Below are 17,677 nucleotides of genomic sequence, written 5' to 3' on the forward strand. Positions count from 1 at the left end.
AAGTCATAATTTGAGGCATTTGATGAAAAATATTGATCCAACAATGTCCCTTTTATCACTATGACAACCTATTCAAGTCTTATTAGTAAGACATCTCTCTCTTTGCTCTATCCTATATTTTTATATAAAATTTTCTACCCACCCTCTTTTGCTCTCTACTTTATATTGTGTTTTAATGATGAAGAAAATTTTTTAATAATAAAATATTAAACATATATTAAAAATAACACATGTTGTACTTGAACTTAGATAAACATATCCTAAGTCTAGAATTTCAATAAAAATTAGTAATATTTAATAGAGTTAATTACAGTTTGTAACCCCTAGGATTGCTCCAAACGCACTTAAGATCCTGAACTATCAAACGTGACATAATGCACCCTGAACTTTACATTCCCGTGCAAGTTGTAACCCATAGTCACTATTCCATCCAAATATGCCGTTAACTTTAACTGTTTGAGAGGTAACAGTGTGTATAGTAGTTTCTAACAGCTACTTTACCCCCTCTGACTCCTCAAAGTCTATGTATTATATTTTGAAATTATTTCTGAACACACACAACGATGTAAAAACTATTAAACTAATTTTTAAAATATGTATTTATTTTAAAATTTTAAAATAAGTTACATCGTTTATGTAAAAATAATAATAAATTTTCAGATTTTAAATCTAGATACATATTTTAAACTTATTTTAAATTTTTTTACATCGTTTTATGTGCTCAGAAATAATTTCAAAATATAATACATAATTTTTGAGGGGTCACAAGAGGTAAAGTAGCTGTTAGAAACTAATATACACACTGTTACCTCTCAAACAGTTAAAGTTAACGGCATATTTGGACGGAATAGTGACTATGAGTTACAACTTGCACGAGAATGTAAAGTTCAGGGTGCATTATGTAACGTTTGATAGTTCAGGATCTTAAGTGCGTTTGGAGCAATCCTAGAGGTTACAAACTGTAATTAACTCTATTTAATATTTCTTGTTCTTATCCAATTATTAATGAATACATCCTCGTCAATATCACGTGACAGCCCACAGATCGATTAAACAAACACTTATCCATCTCTATCTATAAATACACGTACACACACATCTCCCCTCTCACTCACTACCAATAATACACACAGTTGCAAACAAACATGAAGAGCACAGGAAAGAGCAGCTCAAATCCCAAGGCAACCGGAAAATCCGGTCACGAAGCCCGAAAAGATCGCCAGTCCGGCACCGGAGTCACCGGATCACCGAAGAAAGGCGGTCACGGCGGCAAGTTCACCTGGTCCGGCGATAACGCAAACCTCGGGAACGATGAGTTCATCGTCGCCGTTGATCGTAATGACCCTAACTTTGAAGATCCCGATGTTGCTGTAGCGGAGAATTAATAGATTATTATTCGATAGATGTATGTATGTATATGTTTGTTTTTCTGGTATTAAGTTGTATCGATATATGGATTTATCTCTGTATGATGAAGTATCGATCATAATAAAATTGTCGCGATTTAATTTTTCTCGTAACATCGATCCGGTCCGGAGTCCGAAAATATGTTTATAATAATATAATGAAAGATTGTGATAATATGCATATCAGAATACAATGCAACAACGAAGTGTTGTGTGTGAAATTAGAATGATACAAGAGCATATGTATGTTTTCAACTGCAGGACACTAAACAAGAGGCGAAACTCGATCAAATCAAAATTTAAAACTTGCTGATTATGTAACAAAGTGTTATTAGAGACCGGAAGCACGGTGGATGCTGCTTCGTTGAGTGGATTGAGTTTACATTTACAGGTACACTTCACTTTCCTTGTTCTGTTGCTATGTGTTAGTTACATTTTTAGAGAATGTAGTAATTGTTTGGCGAATAATTGTAAATTTTTAAAGACTGTGTAATTGTTTAGGGATTAATTGTTTTGTTGTTGAAGGCGGCTCTACGGATCAGAATATCTGGACATATATAATCCTGAATTGAAGCATTGTTGCAATTTGTTGATTTTGTAATTTGGATCTGTGGAAAAAGGATTCTGTTGAACTTCGTTTCTTCGTGTATTTTCTTTCTGTTTCATCGTTGGAAGGTCTCGGTTAGGTGAGAAGTGCTAGAGACACAATGCATTTGTTAGGGGAATTTCGGAAAATAAAGTTGTTACAAGTGTGTTGAGTTCTTAATTTGGATAAGTACTGGAAAAAAGAGTTTGTCGAAATTCTTTGTATTATTTTTGTTCGTTGCAAATGCTGATGGTAAGATATAATGTAGGAATTTTCTGAGAAAAAAAATAGAATAAGGTATTAAGATATTTCGAAATGGTCGGCCGTTACTTGACTTCATTATAGGAAATTCACTTAAATTTAAGCAAATCAAGGCATTTTGCATATGGTGCTTAGGACGGAAGCAACTGTATAAGTCCTGATCCAAAGTTGTTCGTCTTAGATTGAATCATTGTTAAGTGCAGCATAATAGTAACAGTTTTGGCTTGCTGAACTGAGTGGGTGCAAGGAGCATTGGTAATATATCATAGTGCTTGTTTGGCAACTTTTGGTAGTAGTAACTCCCAAAGCTTCGATATAGAGGACCTTTATTGCTATATGGTTAGGTGGTGGTTCACCTTGAAATTGTATCTGGTATGGCAAAGAAATTGCTATGGGATTAAGTATACAATATTAGTTAACCGGGCTCACTTATCACTGATCAGGATTCCCCTTGGTATTATTCTGTCTATCATTTATTTTATATATTGCTGTATATGAATAACATTCATTTGTTAATTCTAAGACTTCATAATATATTGTATTATGTATAGGATACTTCAAGTGTACTTCCTCTCCTTTATATTATCTTTACTAGCTTATGACCCGTGCCAAGCACGGGTTTAAATTATTTTCTTAAATTTATTATATATTATAATTATAGGGTCGCGCTCATGAGAAAACCTATCCTTAAAATAGAACCTTAGTGATAGAATCACTAAGTTTCTGCTGCAGAATCCTAAATTTTAAATAGATTTTCAGGATCTAAATCTAAATACATGTTTTTTGTATCGTTGTATGTGTTCAAAAGCAATTTAAAAATACAATACATAAATACGACACTTTTTGCATGTGCAGTCCGTAGAACCCTAATTAATACTAGAAATAACGCTAAGGTTTCTTAGGCTAAGATTTCTAAGAGGACCATGACCCTATAATTATAATTATAATCTCTTTTATTTGATTATACACTATCTTTGTTTAGATACAATACTTTCTATGTATTGACTTTTGATCCTTTTTTACTTTTTTTTCTACAAAAATTAGGGTTTTATATCAAACCAGCTACCTATGGAACGAAATATCTCAAGTAGACCACTTATTCTAACGAGGTCTCATTCAAAACCTTAAAATTAAATTTTATATCATGTCGCTAACTCCAATTTAAAAAAAAGATGAAAAATGTTAAAATATTCACTCTGTTTTAACGAGGATTATCTGTAGAAACATAGTGAGAGCGAGGATACTGAGAATAATGGATCTCATCACTCTATTTTTACATTTTTCGTCTATTTTTTTCATAAATTAAATTGTTTGAGTTTCAAAAATTAAAACAAATAGTTATGTTGGTGATATAATTTTGTTGATGGGATAGTCGTTACATTACAGAATCCTGAAAAATATGGAAGTCTTTTCAGAGTAGTATAATAATAGTAATTATTACAAATAAACAAAAATTACATGATAATAACCAAATTTTGGTACTTTGGTATTTACTATTTCTGATGTTCCACTGAAAGGGGGTTTTGCTAATTAATGAAGAGTATAGATTACACAAAATTAACCTTCTAATTTTTGGAAACCTGAATAATTGGAACAAATGCTGTTTAGTAAGTGGATTTGCTCGACACAATTGTACACTTACATCATCTTTTGTCGTTTCATTTAAACTGTATCAGTTAAAATGTTGACAATGTCCACCAAGGTGCACACAACACTCTGAGAGTAGAACTTGAGATCACAGGATACACTTTTTCATCCTACTTGATCACAGTTCACAAAAGAAAAATATAATTGAACCATCCACCTATAAATTTAGTTTTGCTGTTTGTTTTCCGAATATTTTTATGCATTTATGTTAGCACACCATTGAGGACTAGTGACACATGTATTATAGCTTTGGAGACTCTCCAAATTTCATGTTGTACAGCACTCCATGTATTATTGGCCAAATGTATACTTGCGCTTGGCCCTCTATCTGGTGTCACTGATCCAGGGTAGGATACTGATCCATGAGCAATATGCTCTGATGGTGCATAAATCTGAGATACGGAGCATGAGCAGTATGCTCTGATGGTGCATATATATGGTTTTAATTTTAGACTGGAGGTATTCAAAGTTAGAATAGCTGTTTGAAAGCTGAAATTCAGTGAAATATTCATTAGGTTTTTGTGTAGGGAAAGACGCATACCAAGTGCTTATACCATGGTCGTCCAAGCAGTCCATCTCTGTCTATAAATACTCGTTCTGCCATCATCAGTCTGTAATTAACTGTCTCACCTGCCAAGCTTTACTTCTTCACATTGATGCCCATCCTTCGGATCCTTGTATTGCCTGAGAGTCTAGCCTCTTTTATATCTAGACATTGATAATTGAGCTTTAGTTTCTTACTTCTTAGTGATGACTGATGAGCTATACCATTCTTCATAATTAATATATGTGGCTGCTATTTTCAAATCTTCAATAGACTTGAACAAGGGAGTGAGTTTGTCCTTTTCCAAAACCTCACTCATAATGTTGTCATCATATTGAGTGGTAGACTAGGTAACCTGCAATTGGCAGCCAATCCTATAGGTCCCAAATAGCATAACTCCTTTACAATTAATACCAAGCAGTCGAAGTGGTAATATATCTTTTTTATAAATGATTATACAACCATGTTATCTGCAGTATGTTCTTTTTCCTGGTGGCAAAAGGCTCTGCAATTTTAGCACACATTATTCATGTCGAGCTCAAGATTAGTTCTATATTGTAGGCATGGGTCAGTTGTGTTATATCTCTTTCTTAAGATTGTAGCTTAGCGGCATAATCATGTTGTACAAGCAGCACTATCAGAGTTCCTAGGCAATCATATCTAATGGTCTAAATGAATGCAAAACAAGAAGTTATAAAGTTAATAATGTGCTATTTTGTTATATTAGCATATGTTATTCCTTCAAAAAAAAAAAGTATATGTTATAAAATCTCTATGTTATTTTGTAATTAAATATAAACATCACCTGAATAAGAGATGAATCTGAGGTTAAGTACCATTTTTTTTTTGCTTTTTACTAAGATTTTACTGTGTTCCACGTTCTAGACCTTTCTTTAAATCATTTTCACTTTCTATTATGGCATTTTCCAGCAGACCTTGCATGGACTAAATAAACCGAGTTATATATATCATATATGCATCTCCTGGCCAAATTTCTAATATAGGTCTCCCTGGTTCTTGCATATGTTGTTGTGTGACCTTTGTAAGCTAAATTACATTCTATAATAAATTCCTGTTCTAATTCTTAGTTTCTTTTATCTGTTTCATTTTGCAGTAAAACACTGTTATAGTATAATTTATCTTCTGCTATATTAAGGCTGGAAAACGTTAGATGCTTTGTTTCTTGTTCCAAGTATTTTCCTGTCACAGTTCCTGATGTCAAGTCTCCTAGATATGAGGTAGATCTGATTTTCCACATTTTTCTATATAACATAATCCTAATCTTTGCTAAGCTATCAAGTGAAAACCAATGTTTTATAAACATATTTAAGTCACATATGTGTAGTTATAAACTTATAATCATGAATACCTGATACATATAAGTGCATAAAAGATGATATTATATTACCTTTACCAAATGATGTATCAGCTGCTGGAACACCTACATTCTGTAAAAATGCTGCATAGTATGAACCTGCACCTCCAACCTTCCTATCTTTAAATGTACAATAATTTATTCCAACTGATAAATTGAGCCTAAAATATCAATCATCTTATAGCACGTCTGGATCTGGTGAAACAGCTCATTTTCTATACTTATTACGAATATGGGGTTCACCCTTCCCATCTGAAATGTTGTTATATGCTTACCTTAAGATTGACGGCAGCTCTGGTCCATGAGTCAAAGATTGTATGTGATGGGTTATCTGGATCTTGAACCTTAAAGAGTAATTTGACATCTTAGGCATGATTTGCGTGTGATATTTCTTTAAAAATCTGACATCCATCTCCTTTAGATGCACCCTGGCAAATTCATATTCTAAAATCAAACCTGGCACAGGCATTAGTTTAGTTTATTCTGTTGTTTGTCATAGTTTATATTACAATCACTTGACATGTTAGGGATCATTTTGTTAATGGCAATGGGAGTGCGGTAGACAGGAATAGGAAAATTTGGAATCCCATGGGGTACATCAATATCTCCTCCCTTGTCTACCTCATGGTCAGATTTTCTTCACGTCTTTTTACTTGGCCAGCCTTGCGGGGTTGGATCTTGGATCACCTAAATTTTTATACAGGGAACCCGCCTGGACTCCACTTGGTGGTATCCACTTATCACCAGGAAACCCTTTTGCATCACCTCCACCACCATAGTCTTTTCTATCTGTGACAACACGGCCCCCATAGCACCTGGTTCGTATGCATCTGTCACAATGTACCCTCTATATAATCGTCCTATCCTAGTTAATATTACAGTACCTAGACTATTCGAACCTTGGGCGAGTTTTCTTCTAGTGTAGTGAAATTCTTGTGAAGTCCTTATTAAAGTTATCCTCGGCTCCTTTGTAATCCTGGTTCTGATATATATTTTAATCCTCTAGTACATGTTCCACCAGTTTTTATGTCGATGGTCGAATGAACAGTGTCTCTATAGAAGTTATTCATCTTACTTAATACCTTGTCAAGTTTGGAAACAATAACTGGTTTGGCTTGCTGGTGCAAGTTGGTGTGAGAATAAGCTTATGTGAAGAAATCGCGGTTTATTGGTTCTTGGTTGGCATTTACATATGTAGATTGAACTTTAGTGCTCTGTAGTTAGGTGGTGGCTCACCGCTCACCTTAAGAGTTTAAACTTTGCCTAGTTGTATTGGCTCAAGGTAGTAATTCATTTGTTTGAAACTATATGGAAGTTAACAATAACATAAAATAGCACATAGAGCGATACCTGCTGACTGCTAGGTCTATGTATGTATTATCATGTCCAGTTCTATAGTTTTTGAAAACCTTGAAAGAATATGTCCCTGCAAATGTTTAATATTCCATGTTTTTTTCATTAATGTAAGTTGTTTTCCTATAGTAATGGTAGTGGCCTGTCAAATAGTTGTCCACAATCTTCTATTGCCATTATTTCAAATTTGGATTTGTTATTATTTTGACACTGTTCACCCAATTGCACACAACTCTCAGAATTTGGCTTTGATAATATAGGACATTAATTTTTCAGCTTATGTGCCCGCAAAGAAAGTATTTATAAAAGCTTTCACCTTGAAATAATGAGTCCCGGATTGTTTATTTTGCATATATTTTATGCACTCATGTAAGCACACCATTTAGGACTAATGATACATGTATAACAGCTCTAGAGACTCTCCAGACTTCATGTTGGACAGAACTCCAAGATTCTATTGTGTTCTCTTGCTTGGCTTTTTCTATGGCATCAGTGATGCCAGGGAAGGATACTGATCCATAATCATCATGCTCTGAAGGCGCATAAATCTGAGACAAAAGACATTTGCTTTTTAGTATTTAGATGAATATATGATTTAAAACTGAGACTATTTGAAGATTGAGTTGTGAGTATTGAGTATCTGTTATGAACCCAAATTCAACAACAAACATTTGTTAGGTTTTGTTACAGGAAAGAGACACATACCAAGTGTTTATACCATTGTCGTCCAAGCAGTCCGTCTCTGTCCATAAATGCTCGTTCTGCCATCATCAGTCTGTCATTTAACTCTCTGACTTGCCTTGGTTTAGTTCCCCACATTGATGCCCATCCTTTGGATCTTTCAAGTGCCTGAAAATCAAGCCTTGTTTATTTTCATAAACGGCAAAGTAAGATCCTATTTCTTAGTGATATAAGCCGCACCTTTATTTCATTATCTATTTTGGTGGCTGCAATTTTTAAATCTTCAATAGACTTGAACAAGGGAGTGACGTCTATGTTCTTATCAATAAGCTCATTTGTAAGTTCGTCTGCATTTTTCTGTATTAGATTCAGAAATGAATGACAATGTGTGGCAGATACGTTAAGTGGTGTATGTCATGTACTTGAATATGCGGCTAATATAGGATGTAGGTATACCTGGAGCTCAAATGCATAGGACAAATAATTAAAAGGTAAAAATTCCTCATCTGCAAGTGAAAGAGCTACTAAGCCCCAAATGCTTGCCACTGTGCCAAAATAACGTTTTAAGCACAAATGTTAATTTACAAGTATGCTTATGCGTGTATAGGACTAGAGTTCTAATGGTGTAATTGTGCAGATATGCTTGATATGGAAGACACAAAAACCTGCTACATGTCTGCGAAACATCGGGTCACCAAAATCTCTCATCCAAATGAAGTCATCATACATTGAGTGGTAGACTGGGTAACCTGCACTGCAACTGATATAGTAAGTCATAAATTTAGCAACAATAATGATTCCTTTACTTGCAACAGTAAGTGGTTATAGAAATGCCAACTGAATCTTATTTTATGCAGAATGGTGTTTTCCTTGATAAAGTTCTGCAATATTAGCACACAAGTTTTGCACAACTAACTCTAGAAGGGGGATGCTAGAGGCAGGTCAGTTGTCTGTGGCAAGACATTTTAGAGTTCCGACGTTATGTTGCTAACCATTTCATCAGTTCATTTTAGCTTCAAACTCCCATTTATTTACAACTTTAACAATGCTTGTGAATCGTGACTGGGGTTGGGTAAATTAATTCCTATCTTAAATATCTACCTATAATTTTTATTTAGGCCTCATTTTGCGGTAGAAGCCAGGAAGTTCCAATTTTTTTTTGTTAGAGCTATAAACTTGATCCTTTGTTCCTTGTTGCTAATTCTTACTGTCATAGATTCTGATGTTAAGTCTATTAGATATGAGGTGGATCTACCTTCACATTTCTATTGCATCCTAATATATGACCATTAACTATCAAGTAAAAATCATAAAAATCTTCAAGTCACATATATGATGTATGCAGTTATTAACATTACAGATTAGGGTATGATCTGTAACCTTAGCAGATAAAAGTTCATAGAATGAAGTGTTGCTACCTTCACCAAAAGACATATCAGCTGCTGGAATACCTACATGCTGTAAAAACGGTGCATAGTCTGAACCTGCACCTCCTAACCTTCCGATCTTTGTAAAAACATTAGTTTAGTTGAACTTAGATTCGAGTTCAAGATATTAATTAAGACGAGGCCTTATTCTGGATCTAGAGGAACAAACTATTATCTTCTGATCACATATTTGGGCTTCTTCCTTTCCTTTAAAAATGTCAAATACTTACCTTTGGATGATCACTAGTGCCAACCCACGAGTCAAAGATAGATTGTGATGAGTTTTCTGGATCTCGAACCTCAAAAAGACATTTTGAAATTTTAGTTATAGTTTGTGAGTAAAAAATTGGAAACACTGACAATTTTTATGTTTCTAAAATCAACTCTAGCACAGGCATATAGTTTATTCAGCCGCCAAGCACTGCTTTGATTGCAATTACTTAAAAGTGGTGCTGTAGGCATATAGCATTTATAAGACTTTTCAGTATAATATCAATAATATTTGTAATTTTTTGTATCGGTAAGCTTTAAAATGTTGCCATTGCTTGCAACTGCAATTTTTATTGGCAAATTTTTTGTTCTGGTTACAAACTTATTTAATACCTGTTTAGTAGCTTGCATCAATAATTGATCCAGCTGTGGAGTTGCTGCAGCTTGAAATCCTGCTCCACTAACTGCAACATCAACATTCAGGTAGGCTACAACCCTTGAGGTTAGCATTTCCCTGTTCTCTTCAACCCATTCTGTTGAACCTATCTGTACATTGCTAATAATTTGAATTTAGTAAAAATTTTCATGTGCTGTCTACTGTCTTTGTGCATGTGTAGTGTGTGTTCCTTGAAATTGAGAGGTAGAGAAAGAGACCAGGCCATACTCCTCTGCATCCCAATTACAAAAGATGATTGTCCGTCTTGGTTTCCACCCCTTTTTCTGCAACTTGCTTAGCCTATCGGCAACCTAAGTAGCACATATAATCAAGTGAATGTAAGGGTTAGTACTTTCACTTGGAGACCTTGGTTTGACTTGTACTATTTTAAAGAGGATGCATGAATGCAAGGCGACCTCAAGCAAAGCTGCTGTGCCACTGTTGGGATCAGCAGCTCCAAAAGTCCATGCATCTCTATGATTACCCAGTATTACAAACCTGCAAATGGTTTCCACCTATAGTAGTTAAATTTCTACAAAACAAGTTTCAGTGTTTGATTGAAGTCTGTACAACTCAAACAAATAAAATTAATCTACTGTCAGGGAAACCAATACCGATCAGGTTCTTCCTCCCCTTCAATTATACCTATAACATTTTCTATTGTATTAATGCCTTGTTTTCCCTGCAAAATAAAAGAACAATTACAGTGCAACAGTTCACTCTCGGCTATTATATCCCCTGTCAATTTCATAGCCACAATACAGTTAGAATTATGGTCCGTCAGTCACTTACAGTGTAACTGAGATTTAAGATGCCCGGCCCTGGTCCAATGTTGTAAACTGGACCATCTTTGCATCCCTGCCAGTCATTGTCTGCCATTTCTCCACCAATGGACTTTATAATTGCCTCACCGTCTGCTGCTGATACAGGCAGTGAAGGTATCAATGGAATGTCTCCTCCCTTGTCCACCTCATCATCAGAGATTCTCTCACACCCTCCCGTGCTCGGCCACCCTGGTGTGGTTGGATCTCCACATCCCTTATACAGTGTTCCTACCTGGACTCCACTTGGTGGCATCCACTTATCATGAGGAAACCCTTTTCCATCACCTCCACCCCCATAGTCCTTTTTATCCGTGAATAACACAGCACCTATAGCACCAGCTTGGTATGCATTTGCCACAATGTCCCCTCTATATATTTGTCCCATCCTAGCCAATACAACAGTGCCCGACACATTCACCCCTCTTGTTTTCAAAATCATAAAATCTTCCACACGTCCATAATTAACATAGACAACTGGTCCGACCACAGTACCTGATCTAGCATATGCATAGAACGTAGGTAGGACTTCATCTGCCACGTCTATGTAGGGGTCACCCTCGTATGTCTCTTGTTGAAGTTCAAATTTAGTAGTTGTGCCCGAAGGTGGATGAGTCAGTGCTAGTGACCTCGAGACAGGATAAGTCAATGATACTCCATATGATCTAATATGTGATCGGATATCATAGGAAGATAGAGTAGACAGAACATAGCGTGCGACCTCAGCATTAGCTTCAGTGCCTGCAACATGGGGTCTGCGAGTTGGTGAATAGAGGTGTTGCGAGACTGAAACATTGTCTGAAAAGGTACTTGAAATATATAGTAAAGTGATTGGATTTTTCTACCTTTGATTCTCTATCATGGTTGGCATTTTTGGACTGCATAGCATCAGAAGTAGATATACTCAAATTATTGAGGAAGAAATGTGTAATCAATGTGTGATATCATTCTGATTATACAATCTAGATTATCTCTTAATTAAGGTAATTAGCATGCGCATTATGAGCATTATAAGGCAGAGATATTTGTAGAATAGTTAAAGCTGATAAAAGCCACATTCTTGAATATTTTTTCTGGCATGAAGAAGCTAAATGCCAAAAGGAGTGGGGGCAATGAAATTAAGTTTTGTTTGTTGAGAGTTGCTTTTCAAAGTCACATTTCACAAGGGGTTTAAGTCATACTAATAATAGGACCAGTATATGTCACTTGTCCATTTCCTGGTGTAAAGTTAAAAGCTAATTTCATATATCTGAGTTTCAGTTTGTTTAACAGAAATCTATCCATGTTGGTTTCACATTAGGGTGTTGTTCTTGGCCATTGATGCCAAGCTGTGTATCTGTATTAGTACCTATAGAGGATTCCATTAATAAATTTCCAGGAGCAATAAAACATGCACCAGTGGATTAATTAGATGGGAGATGGTGTCTGGCAATCGTATTCTGACAACAAACTTTATGCGCTTTTTTATAGCGGAATTATGAAAATCTGGAATGTGTGTTTAAAGCGCTGATAGACAACATGGTGTCCTGTTCACATAAAAAATCATGGTGTCTTTCGGTAATTGTTAGGAACCCGGTTCATGAAGAGTTTTTTAAGTGAAAACCTGAAATCTTGTGGCCTTTAGGAGTACCTGCATCTCTCCTGCGTTAGAGTGTTTCTACGGAATTAATATATTTACTACTGTATAAATTTTGTTTGAGCTCTATAAAAGAACAATTTGACGATCCACAACTAAAGATCAACTTTAACTTGAGTTGGTTTGTTGAGCTCGAGGTTGACTCGGTTGACAACGAATCGGCTGAAAACCAAATGATAGGTCCGTGAATATCTTGAGATCGGATCGAATTGGGTTCAGCTTAAGATAGTGAGTAATAAGTGATAAGTGATAACTGATAACTCATACTCCCTCCGTCCCAGTGAATTGTATACAGTTTCCTTTTTGGGAAGTCCCGTATACATTCCAAAAGTAGTAAACTTTTATAATATAAAATATCATTACACCAACTACTTTCCTCCACTATCTATATTCTATAATAATATAAATACTATTACACCCACTACTTTCCTCCACTATCTCAAATCTATTATTAAATATTAATGGATCCCACCATTATACCCACTTTTCATCTAACTTTACTCATTTCCTACACAATTTATTGGTCTCCGTGTCCCAGCCATTTGTATACAAATGACTGGGACGGAGGGAGTAACTGATAACTATCATTATTACATGAGTTTGTTGCATGATGGAGTATTATTTTTGTGAAATAACTTAAGGCTTAAAGTGTGAGTTTTGTGCAGTGTTGTAAAAAGCGGGAATCGGACTTAATCGGTGAAGTTACGGAACAAGGATTAATCGGAGATTAATTGAACTAATCGAGGATTAATCGGATTGATCAGTGATTAATCGGAGATTTAATCAGTTCGGCGAGCTACGGAACAAGGATTAATCGGTGATTAATCGTGATTAATCACCGACTTTTAGAACAGAGGTTTTGTGTGTAAAATATAATCACTTGTATCGCAATCATTTCACTAGATAGGTTAGGTAGTCTCAAATTCTCAGTGGGCTTTGTTTCCATTTTTTATTTTTTTCAAATAAGGCTGAAATTCAAACCGAGTTCGGGTTTGAAAATTAAATCCAGATATTCAAAAGAACAAAATTTAAGAGGTTGCAACTTGAACTTATTATTTTAAAAACTAAACCTTTTTATTTACTTTTAGTTATAGTTATCTTTGTTTGATTTAATTTGTTATTAATTATGTTAATAATGTGGTGAAACATTGTTTGATTTAATTTACTGATTTAATTTATTTCTAGTTATCTTAGTTATGTAATGGGCTATAAAACTGCACATTTTATAATATAGATGTAAAATATGATATCTGTAAAAAAAATTAGTTAAATTTAATTAAGCGTTCATTCCAACGTTCAGTTTGATTTTCATTCGGCAATGAAATGAAAAATTATATATTATTTTTGTATTTAATTTCAGATATTATATAATATTAAAGGACTCAAATATATTTATTTTTATAATAATATAGTTTATTCATATTTATGAATACAGTTTATTATTTAAAGATTTTATTAATTTTTTAAAATAACTTGACTTATAAATCATATCAAAATTATTTTTAATTTGTAAAAACTAAATTAAAATCTCAAAAATATTTTACATAACAATTTTGTAAGTTATTTTACATATTAAAATAACTTGGCATTACTGTTGCTGGCAGGCTTGCAGCAACATCATCTTTTTTCTGAAAAGCGGTTAAAAACTGTTTGGTAAATCTGAAAACAGTTTTTTGGAACACTATTTTTCAGATGAAAAGCTGTTTTTAGAAAAAGCAGGTCCGTTGATACGTTGAAAAAAAAACTTTTTTCCAACTTTTGCATGAAGCTATTATAGATTTCAGTATCAAAATTCACCAAAACATTATTTTTATATTATAACTCAAAATAAGTAAATATTACCTCATATCTTGATACAACTTTTTATTTCAGTTGCAACAAATTCTAATTATTTCCCAAAAAGCACATTCCCTCTATTTTTCTTCGAAGATTATGGAATTATGCCATAACATTGATATATAAACTAAAGGGAAAATAGATTTTTTTTGCCACCCAATTTATTATTTGTTTAGAAACCTACCATTGAACTATAATTTTTTTCTTTTTTGTCACTAATGTTAGGTTCGGACTTTTTTTTTGTCACTAACGTTAGGTTCGGATTTGATTATTAACACTATGTTATTTTTTTAGTATTATTAAACTATAGTGTTAGTATGCAATATAATGGCGATCTGATATGTGTCTATATCTTTATGTAGTATCCTAGGTAGTTTACCTTGAAGGACGAGAGTTGGACACGCATTTTGAGACTCCAAAAAATTTCAAAAATTATTTTAGTTTATTTTTTCTGAATAAAATTTAATGTTGGTTTTTTTTCCTTAAAAAAACTTTGGATTTTTTTTGTCACTAACGTTATGTTTTGATTTGATTATTAACAATATGTTATTTTTTTTAGCATTATAAAAACATAGTGGTAGTCTGCAATATTATGGTGATATGATATGTGTCTATAACATTATATACAGTCATCTATATGTCCCTTAGCTAGTTTACCTTAAGTATGAGAGTTTAACAGGCATTTTAAGAACCTAAAAAATTTAGTTTTATGAATTATTTTAAGACTCCACAAATATATAGTATCACTTGACTTTATAGTTCTTTACCACTACTTGTCACGTATTTTAAGGTTCCCACTTTTTATAAATATAGTTCTATAAGTTAATTTTGAGATTTCCTTTCTGAGTAAAAAAATCCGTACTCTCGTCCTCTAAGATAAACTACCTATGACACATATGGAGTACTACATATAAAGATATAGACACAGATCACTATTATATTGCAGACTACCGAAAAATAGATTTCCGAAAAATATCGTTTGGATGGTCAGAAAATTTAAATAAAGGTCTGATTTTAATTAAATATAATAAAATTTCCCAAAATGCCTCTTCAAAAGTTAACGATAACGGCAGAAGATAATGGAAAGAGTGCAAAGTGTCTACGGGTTAAAAGTAAGGGGCTGCATAGTGTTTATTCCAAAACTATTAGGTGCAATGTGCAACATGCTGAAATTAAAGGGGTGCCAAATGCAATTAACTCTAAAAAGAATAACATAGTGTTAATAATCAAATCCAAACCTAACGTTAGTGACAAAAAAAAAATCCGAACCTAACATTAGTGGCAAAAAAGAAAAAAATTATAGTTCAGTTGTAGGTTTCTAAACAAATAATAAGTTAGGTTGCAAAAAAATCTATTTTCTCTAAACTAAAACATTATTTACAATCAATAAATTCACTAATGGATAACCTAATAAGTAAGAGAAAAATCTGTACCCAACGTGGTATATTAGATCTTTAGTGCTTGCAGAAGAGAGGGAAATAGAAATTTTTATTGTTTCCATTGGTCACTCTGTTCACCAAATTCAGCAAACAATATGCATATTCTTCAAATCGTTAAAAAAAAGAGTTCAAATTTGACAAAAACTTATATATAATATATTTTAAAAATGTGCATTATATCCTAATAATAATAATAATACAAGCCAAACTACTAATTACATACACGAAATATGTATTCAATCCACGAAAATGCATATATTCCCAACTTTCAAACGGATAGCTACGAAACATGCTCTCATAATTAGATGCATATCTCCAAGCGTACCTATTTTCTTTTGATGTCATTTGAAATTAATATAAAAAAAATAAACTAAACTCTTGTTAGAATTCATCTAATAACTTATATTTATTACCTTATTGAGATTCTTTTTCAAATGTTTTGACTTTCAATTTTTCTTTTAAATCAATATATGACGGGAAAATCAATTTTTCAAAATTTACACAAAGTTAAGTTTCTAGAATATTAAATTCAAGATATCTAATATTTTTGCAACATAGACAAACAAAAATAAGAAAGTAGAAGCCCGTTTGTGATTAATATATATGTTTGTAAATAAACTCATGACTGCTAAATGAACTATCATCACACCCTAAGGGATGCTAGTATATTTTGGAAGATAATCAACGTCAACCAGATTTACACTTTTCAAATTAGCAACAATGCTCTCTAACTCCAGTTCAATTACATTTAGAATGACACGCATGTTTAAAAAAATTAAGAAAAAATATAGTATTAGTGTCAACATGATAATAATATATACCGTTGCACTTTTACCGTGGCCTCGGATAACAAAATATCTTCATGTATTCTTCAACTGCTATTGACGGATTTAGAGTTAATTTTCTAGAATAATAAATTTAAGATATCTAATTTTTTGTAACATAGACAAAACAAAATAAAAAAGTAGGAGTTGAGATTGCCCATTTGTGATTAATATATCTGTTTGTAAATAAACTCATGATTGCTAAGTGAACTATCATCACACCCTCTTTTTCCGCCGTAAAAAAAAAAGCTTCAAGCATCTGAATCAGATCTTCATGGTTTGAATTTTTAAGATTATCACGGCAAGATATTTGATACTGTGAAGTTGATGTAGCAAGGTCGCCCCATTTTCTTCTAAAATTTGTAATAATAGTGTTAAAAGATACGTGATTAACTCTTAAATAATTAGCTAGCATGCAGCATAACAAAAGTACACTGGACCGTATAACATATTATGAAGGTCGAAACTGTTACAAAAAATACAACAATGTTATATTGATAATGTATGAATTATATTTACATGTATTAATAATTGAAACATAGAGAATATATATAGTGTTTGGAACTAAGAGACATCTTTGTAATTATCTCTCATAATAAGATCCATACATTTACAAATTTAAAGAATTTGAATCTCTATGTTGGCTCAAAAGTCATTATAATCTCTGAATTCGAGAGGGATGCTAGTATATTTTGAAAGATAATCAATGTCAACCAGATTTACACTATTCAAATTAGCAACAATGCTCTCCAACTCCAATTCAATTACATTTAGAATGACACACATGTTTAAAAAAATTAAGAAAAAATATAATATTAATGTCAACATGATAATAATATATACCGTTGCACTCTTAGTGTGACCTCTGTCGGATATCTTCAACTGCTATTGACGGATTAACAATGTTTTTTTTGACAATTTAGAAATGTTTATAATTTTCTAAACATCATCATTATGTGAATCACACAAAATGCTGCCCATGTTCCGTTGAAAAATATACATATTATGAAGGTCTATACTGCTAAAAAAAATACAACAAATGTTATACAGATAATGTATGAATTATATATACATATATTAACAATTTAATAATTAAAACATAGAGAACATACGTAGCGTTTGAAACAAAGAGACGCTTTCTACAAAATGATTTCATCTCACACAATAAGATTCACACATTCCCAAATTTAAAGAT

General features: G+C 33.1%; 1 protein-coding gene and 1 long non-coding RNA gene across 5 annotated transcripts; one reads left to right on the forward strand and one right to left on the reverse strand.

Moving 5' to 3' along the window:
- The first annotated feature begins 1,039 nt into the window (after positions 1–1,039).
- On the forward strand, positions 1,040–13,449 carry LOC108213085 (uncharacterized). Of its 4 annotated transcripts, none has more exons than XR_010290149.1 (5): positions 1,040–1,797; positions 1,908–8,059; positions 8,491–9,973; positions 10,108–11,553; positions 13,049–13,449. It is a non-coding gene; the product is annotated as an uncharacterized LOC108213085 (long non-coding RNA). The 4 variants fall into 4 exon arrangements; XR_010290150.1 differs by having other exon boundaries at positions 1,932–8,059; XR_010290148.1 differs by lacking the exon at positions 1,908–8,059 and having other exon boundaries at positions 1,062–1,797; positions 13,049–13,440.
- Positions 7,467–11,920, reverse strand: LOC108213006 (probable glutamate carboxypeptidase LAMP1). The gene is made up of 13 exons (XM_017384719.2): positions 11,593–11,920; positions 10,719–11,502; positions 10,541–10,608; positions 10,343–10,424; positions 10,145–10,237; positions 9,884–10,036; positions 9,511–9,579; positions 9,272–9,359; positions 8,519–8,602; positions 8,310–8,398; positions 8,094–8,210; positions 7,878–8,021; positions 7,467–7,720 (listed from the first exon to the last, which is right to left on the reverse strand). The coding sequence occupies exons 1-13, from the start codon at positions 11,634–11,636 to the stop codon at positions 7,538–7,540; spliced, it is 1,998 nt and encodes a 665-aa protein (XP_017240208.2). The 5' UTR covers positions 11,637–11,920; the 3' UTR covers positions 7,467–7,537.
- Positions 13,450–17,677: the final 4,228 nt, after the last annotated feature.

This window comes from Daucus carota, chromosome 3 (assembly GCF_001625215.2).
Source record: "Daucus carota subsp. sativus chromosome 3, DH1 v3.0, whole genome shotgun sequence".
Taxonomy (NCBI): domain Eukaryota; kingdom Viridiplantae; phylum Streptophyta; class Magnoliopsida; order Apiales; family Apiaceae; genus Daucus; species Daucus carota.

What these genes read in the sequence shown, in the direction of transcription:
- LOC108213006 (XM_017384719.2), bottom strand. Translation starts at nt 11,636, where the DNA reads ATGCTATGCAGTCCAAAAATGCCAACCATGATAGAGAATCAAAG. An exon ending in GGGGAGGAAGAACCTGATCG is followed by an intron (nt 10,425 to 10,540) that starts GTATTGGTTTCC and finishes AACCATTTGCAG; the next exon opens with GTTTGTAATACTGGGTAATC. An exon ending in GCACAGCAGCTTTGCTTGAG is followed by an intron (nt 10,238 to 10,342) that starts GTCGCCTTGCAT and finishes TGTGCTACTTAG; the next exon opens with GTTGCCGATAGGCTAAGCAA.